The sequence below is a fragment of the Dunckerocampus dactyliophorus genome, chromosome 2 (genome assembly GCF_027744805.1).
Source record: "Dunckerocampus dactyliophorus isolate RoL2022-P2 chromosome 2, RoL_Ddac_1.1, whole genome shotgun sequence".
Taxonomy (NCBI): Eukaryota; Metazoa; Chordata; class Actinopteri; order Syngnathiformes; family Syngnathidae; genus Dunckerocampus; species Dunckerocampus dactyliophorus.
Window position 1 is genome coordinate 42,915,857 of NC_072820.1, and position 19,898 is coordinate 42,935,754.

General features: G+C 40.9%; 1 protein-coding gene across 4 annotated transcripts in view; it reads left to right on the forward strand.

Moving 5' to 3' along the window:
* The window catches only part of spag9b (sperm associated antigen 9b), a 58,156-nt gene extending 38,923 nt beyond the window's left edge, over positions 1–19,233 (forward strand). For 2 of the 4 annotated variants that reach the window (XM_054763865.1, XM_054763888.1), the window contains 24 exons: positions 899–1,247; positions 1,364–1,460; positions 1,609–1,733; positions 2,183–2,240; positions 2,377–2,529; positions 2,609–2,666; positions 2,750–2,880; positions 4,884–4,940; positions 6,508–6,690; positions 6,813–6,942; positions 7,535–7,618; positions 8,158–8,319; positions 9,597–9,768; positions 9,853–10,065; positions 10,131–10,254; positions 12,414–12,542; positions 12,641–12,721; positions 12,799–12,866; positions 12,937–13,085; positions 14,788–14,959; positions 15,038–15,151; positions 16,893–17,072; positions 17,165–17,296; positions 17,368–19,233. In XM_054763865.1, coding sequence (XP_054619840.1) covers positions 899–1,247; positions 1,364–1,460; positions 1,609–1,733; positions 2,183–2,240; positions 2,377–2,529; positions 2,609–2,666; positions 2,750–2,880; positions 4,884–4,940; positions 6,508–6,690; positions 6,813–6,942; positions 7,535–7,618; positions 8,158–8,319; positions 9,597–9,768; positions 9,853–10,065; positions 10,131–10,254; positions 12,414–12,542; positions 12,641–12,721; positions 12,799–12,866; positions 12,937–13,085; positions 14,788–14,959; positions 15,038–15,151; positions 16,893–17,072; positions 17,165–17,296; positions 17,368–17,486 — 3,240 coding nt within the window. In that variant the 3' untranslated portion in view covers positions 17,487–19,233. The remainder of the gene's footprint in view (positions 1–898; positions 1,248–1,363; positions 1,461–1,608; positions 1,734–2,182; positions 2,241–2,376; positions 2,530–2,608; positions 2,667–2,749; positions 2,881–4,883; positions 4,941–6,507; positions 6,691–6,812; positions 6,943–7,534; positions 7,619–8,157; positions 8,320–9,596; positions 9,769–9,852; positions 10,066–10,130; positions 10,255–12,413; positions 12,543–12,640; positions 12,722–12,798; positions 12,867–12,936; positions 13,086–14,787; positions 14,960–15,037; positions 15,152–16,892; positions 17,073–17,164; positions 17,297–17,367) is intronic. The other 2 variants (XM_054763882.1, XM_054763873.1) reach the window with 2 other exon arrangements.
* Positions 19,234–19,898: the final 665 nt, after the last annotated feature.

Genomic DNA, 19,898 nt, shown 5'->3' on the forward strand with positions numbered 1-19,898 from the left:
CATGTCTTTCTCTTTTCTGTGCGTTTGAAAGATATAAAAACAGCTAAAAAGAGACAGGTAATTAATGCGCATAATAGGACACACCTATGCCGCCTACAAAGCCTGCTATTAAAACACCTCCAAAAACCTCCAGCAATGTTTTATGGTTTTATATACATGCTTTAACCATGTAGTAACAGGCACATTCATAATAACATGTAATACTTACAGTATTTTTGTCATGTCGAACAAACTCTATGGGCGCTTACATTTTTTTCAGGTTGCAAGACAAACGTACGCACTTTGTATGGCCAACATGTGTTTTTCGTACATTTTGCGTGTGTCAGGTTTGGGCAAAATGTAAATTATTTTTCTTCTTCGCACTTGCCAACTCATATGTGTGTCGTGCACCCCACATGCATAATTAGTGCGGCCAACGCACGTATAGATATTTAATACGTCCTCCATGCGTGTTGAGATGGTCACCACAACTACATTCTTCATGAACAAACAAAAAAAAATGATTTGGGGAATGCCAAAAATAATAAATCCATCCATCCATTTTCGATACCGCTTCTCCTCATTAGGTTCGCGGGGGTATGCTGGAGCCTATCTCAGCTGACTTCTGGCGAGAGGCGGGGTACAAAAAAAAAAGTATGTCCGGGTGTGACCTATGCTTTAGTGGTGATGCATCAGCATTTTATGTACAACATTATCGTTGTTCTTCAAAATACAAACTACTTGAAAATGCATAAAAAAACAAGCATTGTGCTCCTTTTTACCTCAGTTCTAAGAAACAATCAATATTCAAACCTGCATAATTTACAGAATTGATAATCAATTCTAATGCCCATCCCCAGCATCAAATGTGTTATACAAATGTGAATCAGTTCTCATTGCTGTTTGCCCTCCACTGTAGGATGAACTGGCCAATGTGAGTCATGAAGGGTCCAAATCCAGCACTCCAACCAGCCAGGCAAGCATCACAACATCAAATGCCAACGTCCCTATACCCTCTCAGAAGGGCACCTTGAAATCAAACACTGCCACATCCACACAGAGCAGTGACTCTCAAATGTCAAAGCCGCTGTCGCCTCATGGCACAGCAGGTGGCAGTATGAGTCCTTTATCCAGTCAGGTCTCCGCGACACCCCTCTCTTCTGCTGCATCGGATGTTGCAATGCAATCTGTTGATACACCTCAGGAGCAAGAACGTTTTGGTGGGCACACCAAAGATCTGGACTGCAACATTGGCAAACCAGACAACAGTAAGAACATCTGAACAGTACATGCACTGCAATTACTGCAACACAACTACAGCTTAAACTCTGTTTACGCCTAGTTAATGTATACCAACATTTTTCACCTCTGCTGCTTATATTAGATGGGAAAGACGACCTGGAGAAGTCGTCTGAGGTGTTAGCGATCATAGAGTCTACCCCTGAGCTGGATATGGACCTTGGCGGCTGCAAAGGAACAAGGTATTAGACAAACTCATCACTGATTGTGTTTGTACCATGTGTGATCATTTGAAAAAGTCAAGTTTTGGCACATTGGGATTTTGAGACGTATGTTTATCGAATGGTGAAAGTACATCTTCATTGAATGTGTTGCTTCTTATCTTTCCAGCACACCAACTAAAGGCGGTATAGAGAATCTAGCATTTGACCGCAACACAGACTCCCTGTTTGAAGAGCTGTCCTCTGCAGGAAATGACTTCATTGGAGATGTGGATGAAGGAGCAGACCTGCTGGGTATCTATGCCCACTCATTATATTTTGGCGGCAGTGTTTACCATCACAAATGTTCTCTCCCTTTTGTTTACTGAATTGTTGGGCTTCCCGGCATTATCAATCCTTGCAGATGAGTTTTCTGGTGTGTATCAATGAAAAAGCTGCTATTTAGGATTTACTGTATTCATCTTTAGTTTTCTTTGTAAGCTGTGTGTTTTTTGTGATTACAGTAGTGAAATAGCGTTTTTAAAGTAGTAATTCTCTGGTGAGATGGCTGTGGTTACAGTGAAATGTAATAACATACATAACACATCTCATTTTGATCTGTAACTGTCCATGCATGAATCTCAGACTACAACATTTTAGGTAAGGCTAGGCTAGATGTCGGATGCTTTGTTTTCATATGTTTTATGGTGATTTTTTTTTCTTCAAATTTTTAATTTTCACCTGTTTATTAATATGGTTTTCAGGTATGGGTCGTGAAGTGGAGCATCTTATACAGGAGAATGCGCAGCTTCTGGAGACAAAGTCAGTGGAATGCTGTTGAATACACAGACTATATCAATTTTTTGTCATTATGATTTCCCCCCGCCCCCTGAAAAGCATGTAAAAGCATAGCTCAGTGATGAATCTATTGACTTAGAGCCCCAATGTGTGTTTTCAGAAATGCTTTGAACGTGGTGAAGAATGACCTCATTGCTCGTCTGGATGAGCTGACCTGTGAGAAGGCCGTCTTGCAAGGGGAGCTTGATGCCATCAGTCAGGCCAAGATCAAACTAGAGGAGAAGAATAAAGATTTAGAAGAAGAACTGAAGGGGTTTGGGATTTTTTTTAAATTGATATGCTTATTGGACTGTTGTTTTAATAATTAATTGGACACATTTCCGGTCCTTTAGGGTTCGAGCTGCACTTGAGGAGAGCAAACAAAAGGCTAAGACTGAGAATGAGGATGATGTGAGTTACTTATAGTACATAATGAATATATACTTCCATAGTTTAAAAACAAAACATTCATCAGTGCTGGGGGTTTTGTGCAGAGTGATGTGCCGACAGCACAGAGGAAACGCTTCACCAGGGTGGAAATGGCCAGAGTCCTGATGGAGAGGAACCAGTATAAGGAGAGGCTAATGGAGCTGCAGGAGGCTGTCAGATGGACAGAGATGATTAGGTAAGACTGAGGTACATTAAGCAATGGCTGTAGCAGCCCATGTGCGCCTGCATTAAAGTCTAAAGCAGTGTTATGGCATCACATTAATGCCAAAATTACCACGTGTAAAAAGATACTCTGCGCGCATAAACACCTCTCTTGCGCTCACGTTGCCTGAATTTGCAGCGCGGTCACTCAGCGCTCGCTCGCAGTACCTGAAAAAGCGCTCGCTGCTGCTTACAGCCATTCCCTATGTGTGCGCGATTGCTACCTCAGCTTTCTACGCACTCTGAGTTGTTTAGTTTTGGCACCCGCAACGCCCCTTTTTTCGGATTGTTCACTTGAACCGCCAACCGTCTCCAGGTTAGAGCCAATACGAGGCAGGGTAGGGTGGGTCAACATAGCGGCCAAGCTACGTACAACTGAACTCTGAACCCGTGACGTCACATCAGGGAGCAGCAAATTCAGGCATCGTGAGTGCGAGGAGAGAGGTTTTTATGCACGCAGAGTATGTTTTTACGCATGCTAATTTTGGCATTAATGTGACGCAATACAGTGTTCTCAAACTGAGTTGTTACTACGTGGTCAGTGGTCAACTGCTACTTTCATCAATGAGTCAGTGTAAACAGAAAAAGAGTCGCTCAAATCCAAATCGCTTTGTTACGATTTGCGAGAACAGGAAAATAAGAATACAATAATCCCTCATTTACGGTGGTTCATTGGTTCCAGACCCAACCGCGATAAGTGCATTTCCGCGCATATAGCTGTTTAAGCACTAAAGTCGCAACATTGCTGAATTTGCTGCTATGGTGCGTCGTGTAGTTAATACTTCACACCAGGAGATGGAGGACATCTCTGTAACTTAAATCTTAGCGGCATTTGTGGCCGTGTTTCTGTGCAGAGTTTGAGAGTTTGTGCATTCGGCAGCTCCGTTGCAGTCTGCACGTGCCGCGTGCTTGAGCCAATGCTTTGCTTGGCCGTGTTCAGGGTGGCAGGGCGTGGTGGGTTGTCGGGCCACGGGTGGTGGTGGGATGGTGTTAATGTGGAGGAGCGCGGAGGTGGTGGTGGGTGGACGCGGTGCTGGAGGAGGAAGGTGCGCGGCTGCCGGATTTCTTGGGTGTTTGCTTGCGCGAGTTGTATGGTGTTGTTTGCAGCCACGTCAAGAAGCTAATTTCTGATACTGTATTCATTGGCTTCGCAACAGATGTGTGTCGAGATGGATAGATAGATACAACCAAGGCAAGACATGAGAGGTAAGAAAAATAAGAAAATAGAATAAGAATAAATAAATGCGGAACAGATCACGTCAAATTTGTAGTGCAATAATAAATAATGATAATACATAATAAGATTATATGTCCAGTCCTGTCCAGTGCTTCCATGACAGGAGATACGTGATGTTACACATATCTGTATCGGTATCGGTTGATATCGGACATTGAAAGTTGGACAATATCGAAATATCGGATATCAGAAAAAAGCCAATATCGGACATCCCTGGTTAATATTATTTTGCCTGTTGTAAGATAACTAATTCTAAAATAATAAAAGCCCGTTGTTGGCGATCAAGACTGGTGCGTGTTACTAGTGACACCTAGTGGTCAGTGTAGACTGCAGTTCATAAAAGTCTTCCATCCATCCATTTCCCATGCCGCTTATCCTCATTAGGCTTGTGGAGGTATGCTGGAGCCTATCCCAGCTGACGGGCGAGAGGCGGGGTACACCCTGGACTGGTTTTCATAAAAGTCGTGTATTGCCTTAAACCTTATTTGTATTTTAGTTCATTTAGAAGATTTTTATACTTAATTTAGGCCAAGAATATGTAACATTTGCTTAAATATACATTAAAAAAAACAATAAAATAAAATAACAATACCACGAAACAGCGAGAATACGTTTTTGAAAAACGGCGATAGACTGAGGGAGCCATGTTTGAACCACGATGGAGTGAGGAAGGACTGTATTATGATGGTGCTTGCACAAACACTGTACTTTTGAGCAAAATAGATGGTTTTCTCCTTTAGGGCCTCCAAGGAAAACCCAGCCCTTACAGAGAAGAAGAAATCCAGCATCTGGCAGTTGTAAGTTCCCCTCTTTTGTGTTTGTTTGAGCTCATAGTATGAATCATCTTATGATTTCTTTGTATTTGATCTTCTTTATGTTTAATTTCATTGTATGGGTGTTTCTCCAGGATGTAGGTAAACCTGTGACTTGCAAAAGTGCCAATCTGGGTTTTTGCATGATGTTTGAGATGTTTTTGTTGGTATAGGTGGTCCTCGGTTTCCGTTTTATGACATTTCGTGGTTACGAGTGTGCTTTAAATGAATTAAAAACTTAATTTTGGTGCATAAACACCAGACTCACTCGAGAACTTTTTGGGGCGGAATAATACACCATGTGCGGCTCACACGCAACTACACTACTACGAGGAAAAAGATCGGATTGTGATGTCTACTTGGACGTTGTTAGGATGACCAGGATCAATCAACAATCTCTTTATTGCAAAAATAAACGAGGCTACAGTCCGCCCAACCACGCCAAAACATCAGCAAACCCAGTTGTCTTCTCTGTTCTGTCTTTTAAAAAAAAATGTTTTGTATGTTTTCATTTAATTCTTGTATTTAGAGTTTGTATTACTGTATTGTATGTCCATCATGTGTTCTGTTTGCAGCGTGAGTAACTTAAGTGTTAATTTAGGTAGGCGTTCCGACTGCCACTAAAATTCAACACATCATAGGAACGGAATTCTTTTGTAACCTGAGGATCACCTGCATACTGTTTGCTGTAAAACTCTTTGCCTGGCATGAGTTTGGTGTGTTTTAGAGAAAGGCACGATTTAGCCCAATTAGGGGATAGACAAATATCTCCTTCTTTGTTGTCATGTGTGTTTCCTATAATCTGCCTGTTATGTGTCTGTGTGCAGGCGGTATGTTGGGAGGGTAGCTGTAGGTCAAAATGTCTTAGTTAAGACAGACGTTAAGTCTTGAAATTGCACATGTTAAAGATTCTTACATTTTAGCTTTAGCTCATATAAGTAACACCACAGTCTAATCATCTGTTTGGCTGCATGCATGTCAGAAAAGCATACGGTTCAGGAGGCGTGAGAGTGCACTTATTTGCTGTGCGTTAGTGGCCGCTTTCTCTGTGCTGAGAATACTAAAGGTGTGAGTAGGCAAGGCCTGTACACAGCTGTGAGTGAGTAAGCATGTTGTAGCTGCAGTGGATGTTGTATTTACGGCCTATTATAATAAATTGCTACACGAGAGAATGATAGTACTAACAGTTTAAGGAGAAGAATGTGTAATTGCCCCACATTGTTGCTTTGTGTCTTCACTAATATCCTAGTCCGTGCACAATATTAACCCTGCACCCCATGCAACCCCGTTTCACTGCTGTGCAGCTGCTCAAGTGTTTTGCTGACATAGGTGTCCACTGTAAGAGATTTTGATACGTTAATGGAAGTATCATCAGTGCAATTGTGACCTTTATGGAGGCTGGCATGAGATCTTCTATTTGTCATCCTTCCTTTTAAATGTGAAACCCTCCTTTTGCTGGAGCCATTGCTTTTGTCCACCCCTCCATATGTTTGTCTGTGTGCTCTCCCCTCTCCCCTTCACCCCCCACTCTTCCCTGCCCTTACAACTCCAGTTTCAGCCGTTTGTTCAGTTCGTCGGGTGGAGCGTCGAAGAAGCCTGCCGCAGAGGCTGCCGCGGTCAACGTCAAGTACAATGCACCCACTTCACAGATTCAACCGTCCGTCAAGAAGAGGAGCACCACCTTGCAGCAGCTGCCTAGCGACAAGAGCAAAGCCTTCGATTTCCTCAATGAGGAGTAAGTTGAAGTGGAAAATTTATGCTTTGGCCAATTGTGGCGATTTAACTCAAACAAATGTGTCCTTTTCATAAGGGAAGTTCATTTTTCTTAAGAGTTGGTGTTTACTGTATATACCACAGAATGGCAGTTGAAAGCATCATGTCCAGGCGAGAACAGAAGCGGGCACAGTACAAGCAGGTTAAAGCCCATGTCCAGAAAGAGGATGGCAGAGTGCAGGCTTATGGCTGGAGCTTGCCCAAGAAGTACAAAGTAAGTAGATAAATTCCTCTAATCTTGAAATACTCGGATACCTCTAACAATTAACCAAAGATAACATTATTTTACAATATTTAGCAACCTATCTTTGAGTACACTCCTGATCTAAATTTTAATTTGAAAAACCACAAGAGTTTACATTTGTCACTGTTCGATATTAAAGAGGCTCAAAGTTTCAAATTGCCAGAAGAAGCAAAGGGAGGAAGACAAAAAAATGGAGTAAGCAACAACCTTAATGGTATTTATTTATTTAATTTGTATTGCTGATGGGGATGTCATACAACTTCATGTCAAAAAATCCAAACTATCCCTCTAAAATGTTGCTCAGCCTATTTCACTTCAATGCTTCTTTGCAATAAAGTGCTTACTCAAAACATGTTTTGTCTCACTCCCATTTCTTCTTTTTGCATTTTGAAGCTCTATGTACAACCTCCTTAAAATCCAACAGTGCAAAATGTAAATTCTTGCAATTTTTCCAACTCGTCTTCAAATTTTAATCAGGAGTGTATTTCCCTTTAGCAAATATGGATGACAAAATGAATGGGATGTAAATCTGTCATCTTGAAATGTTCTCTTCTTTTCTAAGACCAATGGTGGTCAGGAGAAGATGAAGGACCTACCTATTCCTGTCTTCCTTAGGCCGCTGGACGAGAAAGATGCTTCTATGAAAGTAAGTTCCTACAGTTTTGGTAGTGAATACCTATAGTCAAGTCCAAAAGTATTCATACCCCGGCTACATTTGGAGTTGAATTCCATATTTACTTGGTGAATTGAGTATATTTGGCTGGAAATGAGACAAGAAAGTGAGAAAGGACTGTGTTAGAAAAGAGTATGGATCATTTTGGACATGCAACTTGGTGTCAAAGACAGCTTTGTTTCTGTTCTTGTATCTGCATAATGTCTTTCGGTCGAGTAACATACACTCACAAGCCACAATAATAAGGTTGGCCAGGCAATCTAATTACGATATAAGAGCTAAATCCAAAAATACGACTTTTGCATCTCATATAACTAAATTAGGTATGAACACCTTTTACAAACACCTCCCAGAATGCCAGATAGTAATTGTCCATTGCAAAATACAACCACAATAATAAACAATGGCAAATTAATAAGGTCAATTATTATGTATCTTATAGGGTGTCCAATATAGTGTATGATGATAATAACAAGGATTCATAGTGCAAACTGTGTGTGTCTGTGTTTCAGCTGTGGTGTGCCGCTGGTGTGAATTTGTCTGGGGGTAAAACCAGAGATGGAGGTTCCATCGTAGGTGCCAGTGTGTTTTACAGTGATGTGTCTGGACCAGAGAGCCCAATAAAGAAAACCGGATCTCAGAACAGCCTCGAAAAACTGGATCAAGAACTTGAGGTCAGAGGGGTTTTTTTTTTGTTGTTGAGACTTTTAGGGCCACTTTAATAGTGATAGGGATTTTGGCACTTTTAAGAGATCGGCTCAGTAAAACGAACCGATTCTTTTAGCTCCCAAGTGGCTCTTTTGGTTGCTTAAATTGATTTATTGCCGAATTGCATGTAAAATGAACTTCTAACATAAAAATAAAATGATATCAAATTATTTTTTTTTCTACGGATTTATTTATAAAATACATTTATTCATAAAAACAAATCCTACAATACAAAAACAAAGACCCATCTCAATTAGACAAAAAGGTATAATCTGTTTGTGTATTATGTAGACCAGGGGTGTCCAAACCTTTTCCACCGAGGGCCATATACTGTACTGTGCTGAAAAATGAAAGGATGGAAGGGCCACTTTGGGACTTTGTAAACCAACCCATGTTGACATGCTAAGAAGTTGTAAATATGATACTAAAAGGACATTATTGTTTTCCATATTATGAGCCTATTCACATAAAAATTACTTTTTTCCCCCCTCATTTGATCATGACATTTTTTCTCTGAATATTTTAACTTTATTCTAGTAAAATTGCAGCTGTTTTTCCCCCCAGTCAGCTGGGATAGGCTCCAGCATACCCCCGCGAATGAGGATAAGCGGCATAGAAAATGGAAGAACGGATGGATTTCAACTTTCTTCTTGTAAATTTTCTTCTCTGTATTTTGACTTTATTCCTGTAATATTATAACTTTTTCCCCAATCTAGTTTTTCCCAAAATAACAACTTTATTCATTTTTTGTGGGTGTGTTTCTTTTTTCTTTAATATTTCAACTTCATGCTACTAAAATGACAATTTTTTTTCATAATATTACTTCATTCTTGTGAGATTATGACTTTTCTTTTTGTTGTTGGATTGCAAATTTTTTCTCTTAATATTAGGTTTTTTTGTTAAATTCAATTTTTTAGAATGTGCCGCGGTCTAATAAATAAAAAAACAGCCGCACTTTGGACACCCCTGGTGTAGACACACAGATGGCACCACACCATTTTGACCACTCACATGCAACTTTAACAGGGAAAAAAAGACGAGAAAAAGTAGAGGACGGGGGTCCCGGCTCCTGCGCCTGTCGCTCACTCCAAAGAGCAGGCTCTAAGAATCGGCTCGTCCGCAACAACCCATCCCAACACTTTCATGAACCCCTGGCTTGGAATAGTTGCTTTAATGTATTTATATCAAAAACACAGACACTGACGGTATTTTGTAATTCATTGAACACTCACTGTCTTTGCAGGAACAGCAGAAACAACTCCGACATCAGGACGAGTTGTCATCGCTGGTGTGGATTTGTACCAGCACCCAGTCGACAACTAAAACTGTTGTCATTGATGCCAACCAGCCTGGAATCATCCTGGATAGCTTCTTTGTGTGTAACGCTCACGTCCTGTGCATCGCCAGTGTACCAGGTCTGTGTGAGTGTGCTGTGCCGCTTTTTATTTTTTATAAAATAGGAGTCAACTTAATTATTCGTTCCTGTATTTTTTATTCAGGTGCAAGGGAGACAGACTATCCAGCAGGTGAAGAAGTAACCTTGAGTTCGGAGTCTGCACCGGTGGAAAAGGACAGTTTGTCCGACAGCAGTAGCAGTGCAGCAGGCAGCGATGGCGTGCTTGGAGGCATTACGGTTGTGGGCTGCACAGCGGAGGGAGCAACAGCAGTCCCTCAGACAGCAGACGGTGCATGCAAAGAAAATGGAGAGACGGGTAAGAGATTCAAAGTTGTTTTCATACCCACTCCCCTTTACTCACTACGTCACTGGTTCAACTAGAATCCAGACCAGCAGAGGCCACTGGTGAGAAAGAAAACGTAAAGGGTGTCAACACTGAGCAGGTCTTCATGGATCCACTGGGATTTCACCAGACATCAGACACCCCAGCCAACTACTCTCAAAGGTAACATCAGAGGAATCAGCCTGTGTGTGTAAACAAACATTGGACTAACCCTTATGATGTAAATGATGCCCTTTACCAATTTATTACACATAGCTTACATCAATAATGACAAGAGATCCATACAGCTTTACTTCGCTCATCCTTCTAGTACAGGGGTGTCCAAATTGTGGCCCGGGGTTCATTTGCACCCCGCGGCAGAAATATAATTTAGCAAGGGGAAAAAAAAGCAAAAATGGGACAATCTGCAGTAATTTTACAAGAATTAAGTCAAAAATATTAAGAGAAAAAAGTTGTAATTATGAGGAAAAATAATATAATTTTAGTATCACATAGTTGAAATGTTAAAAAACTGCCACGACTGGCACCGACCACCTTGCGGCCGCAGCTCCGATAGGCTGCCTCAGCAATGGAGGCAGGGAATCCCGTGTGGCTTCTTCAGGGTGAAGGCCCGACTGCCAGGTGCTCGTCTGCGAGCCCCTCCCCCACGCCTGGCTCCAGGGTGAGGCCCCAGTGTCCCACGTCTGGGCGAGGTGCGGTCCCTCCTCTTGTTTTTGTTCATAAGAGTCTTCTGAATCACTCTTTGTGCGGCCCGTCACCTAGTACCAGTTTGCCTTGGGAGACCCTACCAGTGGCATATAACAACATCGCTCCGAGGATCACCCGGGCACTAGTACCCCTCCACCACTATAAGGTGGTGATTCACGGAGGAGTGAATGTTCTATTCAGCATTTTTATTTATATCCTTATTTTTCAACTCCTTTCCTTCTTTTTTTCCTTCTTCACTACTAAATCCATATTCAACATTTATTTATGAATTGTTTCTGTCAAAATGTGTACTCCAGTATTTGTTTATTCATTTATCCTTAATGTCTTTCCAAATCTGACTAACTTATTTTGTTACCTTATTTTCGTACTCATATTATTATTACATTTTATTTTTGTCACTGTTTTAACATCTTAATGACCCCTTTTCCCTTTAACTTTGCAAAAGCTATATGTTTTCTGTCATTTTCTTTTTACTCAGTATTTACTTAGTATTTTATCTTTTTAAACACATTTTCCATCTTTTCTTTGGTTCACTGCATAAGCAATACATCCATTGGCACTCATTCTCTATTCTTTCTCTTCAATTAGAAAAGGGTGAACACAGGAAATGAACCAACAAATGAATAATCAAATTAAATAAGTTCTTCGAACATGTAGACTTGTGCAAATGTAACCACGTGATGTCCCTTAACTCATTCAGTGCCAAAGACGTATTCATACATTTTAATAAACGGGTGCCTGGATGCCCGATTACAACAACGTATTTATATGTCTTTTATGTTTTTTTGCGCGAGAGGCTAAAAGAAGTGATGACGCAACTCCCCATTAATGCATTTAGCTTCAGAGCATTTTTAAGCCATAAGAACGGCCACTAGGTGGCAGAAGTGCATTTGATAAGAGCTCGGCAGAGATCATGTGGATGGAAGAAACACACATGACAGGAAGGAGTGAGTGGGGGACAGTGGAGGAGTGTAGCGTGCAGAAGGTTATGCATTGTAGAGAAATTTTAACGCATGCACATGCACGCGCACACATTCACACACAGTTCAGTTCCAAATGTGAAAATTGTAAATAGCTCATGGTGTTATTTTTGTAAATAAATTATTTTTATTTATTTTTTTTTAACTTTTTTGTGTTGTTTGTTAGTATAGTTGTTTAGATATATGAGCTGTCACAAAAGCAAAAAAATATTTGTGTCAAAGTGAAAGTTATGCTTGAAATGTATCTTTTCAAAAAAAAGCTGGTTTTCTCTCGTTTTGAGTCGGGAGCTGATATTTTCCTGAAACTCATCTATCTTCTACTGCTGATTACTTAAGAACAGAAAAAAGTAGAAACATACTTTTTTTTCTGTTGAAAGACAGGAGTCTGATCTGTCTTTTGGTACTGTCCATGTTTATATAGCCATAAAACACATTATTCGGTGTGTCTTGAAAGATCAGTCAGAATGGTCTAAAATGGCCGGTACCGAAGGGGTTGTCTATTGAAAAATGGTTGGGATTGAATGAGTTAAATAAGTTCTTCGGGCATGTTGAATCGTGCAAATGTAATCGCGTGATGTCGCTTAATGTAACTTGTTAAGCATGTCTGAAACAAAAGGACCATGATTTTATTAGGGAGTGTGACCTGGTGAAAGATGGCGTGAGTTTGAACACCAAAGCAGAAGAGCAGGATCTGATGAGAGAAGAGGCCCAGAAGATGAGCAGCGTCTTGCCCACTATGTGGCTCGGGGCACAAAATGGATGGTGAGATTCAAATGTTTTCACCTTAAGTTGAAATGACACATTTCCATGTACGGTGTGAGCAAAATTCAATCAACTGTGGCAACTGAATGTCCTTCCAGTGTGTATGTCCACTCCTCCGTGGCACAATGGAAGAAGTGTCTCCACTCTATAAAGCTGAAAGACTCTGTACTTGGCATCGTGTAAGTTCATTTTGATAACTACTGCTTTAATACTTATTTTCCAACCCGCCTTGTGATATTGTGTTTTTCTACCACAGACACGTCAAAGGGCGTACCCTGGTTGGCCTCTCTGATGGCACATTAGCCATCTTCCACCGTGGAATTGGTGAGTGGGCACATGATTGCATCCTGACAAAAAACTAAGGTCAACAAAAATGTTTGTTGTTTGGTATCAGATGGCCAGTGGGATCTGACTAACTACCATCTGCTTGACTTGGGGAGACCTCATCATTCTATCCGATGCATGACTGTGGTACATGACAAGGTGTGGTGTGGCTACAGGAATAAGATCTTTGTGGTGCAGCCCAAAGCCATGAAGATAGAGGTACAGTATACAAGCCCCAAACATTCCTTTCCATAACCCCCCCCCCCCCCCCCCCCCCCCCCCCCCAACCCCCCCAATACTCCTATCATTTATTTTGGAATTATTCAGACAGGAATATATTACTCATATTATTCAAAACAAGCATCTGAATTGACCATTTTCTAATTCATTACTACTGCATAGTACATGTTGCAATTTTGTACTCAAGATTATAATAATTTATTGTTTATATTATTAACTGTACTGTATGCTTTGGTCACAAGTGACAAAAGAGAGGTTGGAGTCTTTTTGTTCTGTTTCCTAACCCCAGTGGTGATAAACCCCTATTTTAACTAGGACTGCTGATATTGTCGTTTAAATGCAGCTGTCATTTTTTTTTGGAAGATTTTGGCTCTTCTTCAGTCTCATTATTGGGCCCAATACCCTTTCTAAAGAAGTTCCCCAAAGATGTTTGTTGTTTATCGTAATTTCCAGACTATGGAGCGCACCCGTATGTATGCTGCACCCACTAAATTTAAGGAGAATTTTTTTTTTTACATATGCACCGGTCTATAAGCCACAGGTATCCATGTTGTAAAATGGGATATTATACAGAAAGATTTTTAAAATTTTTAATTAAATAAATGCTTTTTCCCCAAACAGCGCCGAACAGTGCATGTAACACGGCTAGTTAAACAGTGCCGAACAGTGCGTGTAATATGGCTACTTAAACAGTAGCCTCCCAGCAAATGTCTTTTTCTGGCGTCTTCATTCTCCTCCTGGGAACTAAAACCAGTAGAGTTGTCTTCTTCAGCGGCAGAATTGGACAGCCTCATAATTCTTTTGTCACACACTTTGTCGGTCTCTTTCTGTCGTCCTGAAATTAACCCTTTAGTTTGAGCTGTCCTCTTCATCACGCCTTCCAAAACCCGTTGGTGATAGATTTTTTGACACACTATAAAGGAAGACACACTATAAAGCTTGCAATCCTGCCTCCACTCGATGTTCCCAGAGACACTCGTTAGCTCCGATGATGAGATGTGGGATGCTTTTTTCATCGGTGTTCAACATCTGCCGCAGTCCAAGCAGAAGCTGTAGCAATTCTACACTTGATCAAACTTACTTAAGATTCAGTAGATCAAAACACGATTGCAGCAATTGACTACTTAGCTGCACTCCAAACATTGTGGGAACCGTAGTTCTTTTAGCAATAAATTAAGTCCATCACTGTATAAGTCGCAGGGTTCAAAGCGTGAGAAATAAGTCGCGGCTTATACACCGGGAATTCCGATTCTCATTTTTACAGCTTATGGTCTTATTTTTGTAGACGAGCGTTTTGACATCTTTCCAGAGGCACAGGTGAATGATTCTCAAAACAAAACTTATTTCAGACTCTGATTATCAATAAAGTATTTTTTGTTCAGTCTCTCTGTACCATACGGTGTGGTCGAGTGGTCGGAGACTGCTGCTGTAGATGCTCACGGAATTGAATTGTCATGAGATGCTTAAGCCTCTTTATATGGTTTGCTGTGGGCTTCAGCTTTCTCATCAAAATTTGGGTGAAATTCTGAACTATTACAGTTTCCACTGTACTTTTCATGGATTTGACAGACAAAAAAAAGCAACAAAATTATTTAATATATTTCATACATCTGTGTGAGGTTCATGCTTTCAATGATTTGGAGAGTGCTTGCAAGTTATGGTTATTAATTTTATTTCGCAGAAGTCCTTTGACGCGCACCCTCGTAAGGAAAGCCAGGTGCGTCAGCTGGCCTGGGATGGTGATGGCATCTGGGTGTCTATCAGGCTGGACTCCACTCTCAGGTTGTTCCACGCCCACACCTTCCAGCACCTCCAAGACGTGGACATCGAGCCCTACGTCAGCAAGATGTTGGGTTAGTTCACTGTCTTGTGTCATGTATCCACCATGAGAGTAAAGTCCGACTTGTAATACTTTTACATCCATTTCACAGGTACGGGGAAACTGGGCTTCTCGTTTGTGCGCATCACGGCTCTCATGGTGTCATGTAACCGTCTGTGGATTGGCACCGGCAATGGCGTCATCATTTCTATACCTCTCGCCGAGAGTGAGTATTGAACTTAAACTGATGCAGTTAAGGTCAGTGCAGCACGGTGGTGCATGTGGTTAGCATGTCTGCGTCACAGCCAGGGTGGAGTTGTGTGTTAATCCAGTTTCCTCCCACAGTCCAAAAACATTAGCGTTAAGTTCACTAGAGACTCTAAATTGGCCGTAGATGGTAATGTGAGTGTGAGTGGTTGTCTATATAATTCTCTGTGATTGACGGCTGACCAGTCCAGGGGGTAGTAGTACAACCCTGAACCCTTTTTAAAGACAGTGGATTGAAAATGTGCAACCTATTCGTCAAAAAAATATACAAAATATTTTTTTTTGTGCAGAAAACACATTTCATTCACCCGAAGCTAGTAATAATTAAAAAATCAGTGCAGCTAAAAGGTACAACATATATGTACCACTGTTAAGAGACCACATTTTTAACATATTTATGTCTTTATTCTTCACTGAAAAGTTGAGATTTTGTACTTTGTTCTGCAGCCCTTAAATGCAACATAGCTGCTGAGATGCAAAAGTCAAACTTATGTATAACTTCTACACCTTGTCTCCCAATTTAGTAGCTGCATCGCTGTATCATTATTATAATTATATAATAATTACAAAAGTTACACTTGATGCAAATGTTGTCAAATGTCAGAAATAGACATTTATATTGGCTTCTCAAATACTCACGGATTTTTGGCATTTGCTGGTGGTCCCAGAATGTAAACAGCGTAAAGCTGAGATCTACCGTATTTTCCGGGCTATCAAGTCACATCAGACCTAAAATGTGTCATGAAGAGGGGGAAAAAAAAACGTATGTCGCATTTTACAAATTTATTTTACAAAATTCAAGACCAAGAACTAGACATTCAATCCGGAAAGGCAAGTTACCGTATTTAACCACACAATAGGACACAGAACAACAGGCTGAGTAGGCGTCCGGTATGTTAACATAACACATGAACAGTTATTCAGCGACACAATAGCATGAAAGAACATACCTGGGAGGCTAAATAAGCTAAACATGGCAGAGTGTCCAACAAGCAAGTTACTGGCAAGCGAGTTCACCAAGCTCCCGATCTCATTCCACGTCACCAAATCCAGTTAATTCTTCATCAGCATGTCGATGGTCGATGGTCATGTTCACGTCATTCAGTATGAATTGGGGGTGTCGCTATTAAAATGTGATGAGATTTCCCGTTCAGAAAAAAAAACAGTCTTGCGATAGTAAATAATAAATTAATCACACGATAAATGAAAATGAACTTGATAATTTTGCCGGCCTCCATATATTGCCACGTGCATGCGTGTCCGTTTTACTCGTATCTCGCCTTCAAACAAGCACGAAAAGGGTTCACTTTGTGCATTGGTTCAGCACCTACGCACTTCATAGAACAACTGCGAACAGAGTGAGATCTCTTGTCAGTCATGCAGTTGCTTTGTCTCTGGGGGGAGGCGGGGCTGCTAGCATAGCACACACAGCGAAAGAGTGGAGCCGCGTGAGGAGCAATGCAAGCTAATGTAGTAGAAATTAGGAGGGGAAAAGGTGCTTGCAAAGCCAAATGCTGCAGGCCCCGTGTGGGAATATTACTAATGAGCAAGGTGAGCCCATCAACACGAAGGAGCCAGTATCATCGAGACGCAGAGCCATCGTTCTGACAGTCAACACTCACTTATGCGTTTGGTTGGCAAAGTAAATACAAACGAAACAGCGCAAAATGCTATTATGGCAGTTAACCTCTTTATTTTAGCAGCTAACAAGCTAACCAAAGGAGCAGGAAGCCACCCAGGAAGTGTTGTTCGCATCTACGGTGACGAGAGCAGTGACAAAGTAGCAGCAGGGACGTTTGTTCCATACTGCTCCATGGCTTACGCTCAGCTCTGTTTCCATGGACACCGGGATGCGGTCAAGTTCTTCACGGCCGTCCCAGGTACACAAAAAGCTGACACGTCAAGAACATATATGGAATTGACATAATAAAGTGATGATGATGATGAGATTTTGCTGGTTTCTGTGTGTCAGGTCACACAATTCCATCTGCATCCAGCAGTGGCGAAGCATCAGGTGAGAAGACATCAGACGCCACATCTCAGGAAGGAACCAAGTCTGTGTTGGTGATGAGTGGAGGAGAAGGTTACATTGACTTCAGGATGGGTGAGTCTGTTGCTTCAAAGCTGGAAGGCTTACAGTGCCTGTAGGTGACAACATGACGTCTACCTCTTCAGGGGATGAGGAAGGCGATGCGACCGAGAGGGAGGACCCGCCCATGAAACTGCAGTCCCCCGTGGCAATTGCTGAGCGCAGCCACCTCATTGTCTGGCAGGTCTTGGACAGCGAGGACTGACCTATGACCACTGACTCTGAATGAGGCCTACGCTCAATCAGCACTTTTCAAAGTCAAACGATAAGATGTTGTGTTTTTAGTGATAAGGCCCGACTTTTTCAGTTCAAACCTTATTTATTCATTCAGCACATATATTTTATGACATTCAAGACAGCTTGTGCTGCAGAAAAGGACAAATGTCGGGTTTAATGCGTGTGTATGGGAAATAATGAAATGATTAGTTTTATACTGTATTTGAAAGTTTGCTTTTGCAAGACCCCAAATATAATCCTCCGCATTTCATCTCCAGGGCAAGACATGATAGATTAGTCTATCAAGTGTGATGTTGTATTTTAAATATGGAAGGCTGCCCCAGTTTGTGCCTTTCTAATCAAAGTTATTATACAATGGTGAAAGTTAAATGCGCTCTGCTGTGCTGAAGACTAGTCGACCAAATAAGTGATAAAAGAATGCATGGATGGACCATTCTTGGCTATCAAAATATCAACATCAGAATGTTGCTGCAGTTCCCAAATCAGTCAGACAGCTGCAAATTTTGTGCAGCATAAATTGCAATGCAATATTGTTTGGGTTTTTCTAATATTTAATATTAGCCACAACTATACTGTATGTTCAGGGTTATTTGCCAGCAAACGACACAGTTTTTGTTTTTGCATTTGATGTTTTGAAGAATTTTAATTTGATAACTCGGCCTATGCATGAGAAGCAAATAATGGCTATGATAGGATTTTATTTAATTCAACAAACTTGTAGGAAAGCTTTTCTTTATTTGTCATGCGTTAGCCCTGCTGAGGCTTTTAAACAGATTGAAACTGTCCTCTTCCCTAGCAGACCCTAGACAACCGTTGCCTTAGCTATGACGCTTTTCCACTGTATGTGTATTTTTGCCTCAAAAGAATGTTCAACGTTTGCTACCAAAGGATTAGCAATCAAAAGTTTGCCATGCGCTAAATTAATAAGCATGTCCCACCACAAGGTGGCGCCTTTCAGTTCTTCTGGACGCAAACATGTTTTTTCTTTTTTCCTTTTCTAAGAGGTGTGTAAATAAGATGTATTTTTGGAAATTGAGGCAGAATATTTTCATAGTGTGAGAGAACACAAAAAGCCTGTTAACTATTTAGTGGGTCACACTGCAGCCTCACATTTCTATTTAGCTTTTACAGCAATATCCCCCATCGCAACATTTCCTCCAGAGAAGATTTCATTCTATTCGTGCTCTGTGCGTGCATGCGTGCGTGCGTGTGTGTGTGTGTTCTCTCCAAGAGAACAGAATTGTTATTGCTGTTTAGCCATTTCAGTATTTATTTTAGTGATTTGAGTTTGCAATTCAGAATGTATCTGTGCCCTAAATATCAGTGAATAAGTACAGTATGTATGAAATATGACAATTGCTTGTTTAAATGTTTTTTTTTTGTTGTTGTTGTTGTTCATTAGTAGGTGAGTGTTGACTTACCGCTACTCAGCTATGCACAATGTCTCTGCAGGGCGAGAGGCTATTCCGTCTCCTCTTCAAGCAGTTTCATCTTCAGTAATAATGGACACAAAGTCAAGTAACTTTGCGGTTTCATTCCACCGAGCACTTTGTCTGGACACTGTTCTCCTGTCTCTAATCTGCATAAAGATTGTCAAAAGCCTGACAGAGACTGTTCCAATTTAGCAGGACGCGCAACACACAATTGTACTCTGACATCTCTAGCCTTACTGATTTTTAACAGTCAATTAAATCATATTTTGTGAGCGGAACAAACCTGATTTTTGTGTTTTTCATTATTGTAGCTGTTTTAGAACTGAAGATGCTTGTAGTTTTTATTTATTTACTTATTTTTCTAAGGACCGGCTGGTGTGTATTTTTTAGGGGTGGTATTTAGGTTGCCAAGGTGACCTAATAGACGTGCTTTAAAGGGGCTGTCTACCGAACCCTCGAAAAACTTAATCACTCGTTTATCTCTTAATTGGTTCCAGACCTGGCCCCGATAAGGGAAGTAGGATTCAATATTAATAAAGTGAATATTTTTAAGCATAGAAAACCTGTTTCTGACCTTCTAAATACGATTTTTAACATTAGATATTATTAGCTTTACACTCATATTACCCAATATAGCCGATATAATCAGAAAATAAGCCCTTTAAGATATAAAGAAGACTCACTGCTTGTGTGTGTTGCAATAAATGTCTTCCAGACATGTAGACAGGAAGTGAGGTCGGGGATTATGAGTTGAGTTTTAGCTGGAGTACGGCCACAACAGTAGCCTGTGTTGTTATGATGACAATGATTACTGTCATTAGTATAGTTATTATTGTGCCTATTGTGGGATAATTATAAAATAATAAAAGCCGGACTGGACTGATGAAGTCTGGTGCGTGTTACTAATGACACCTAGTGGCTAATAGACTACAGTTCATCAATGTGTT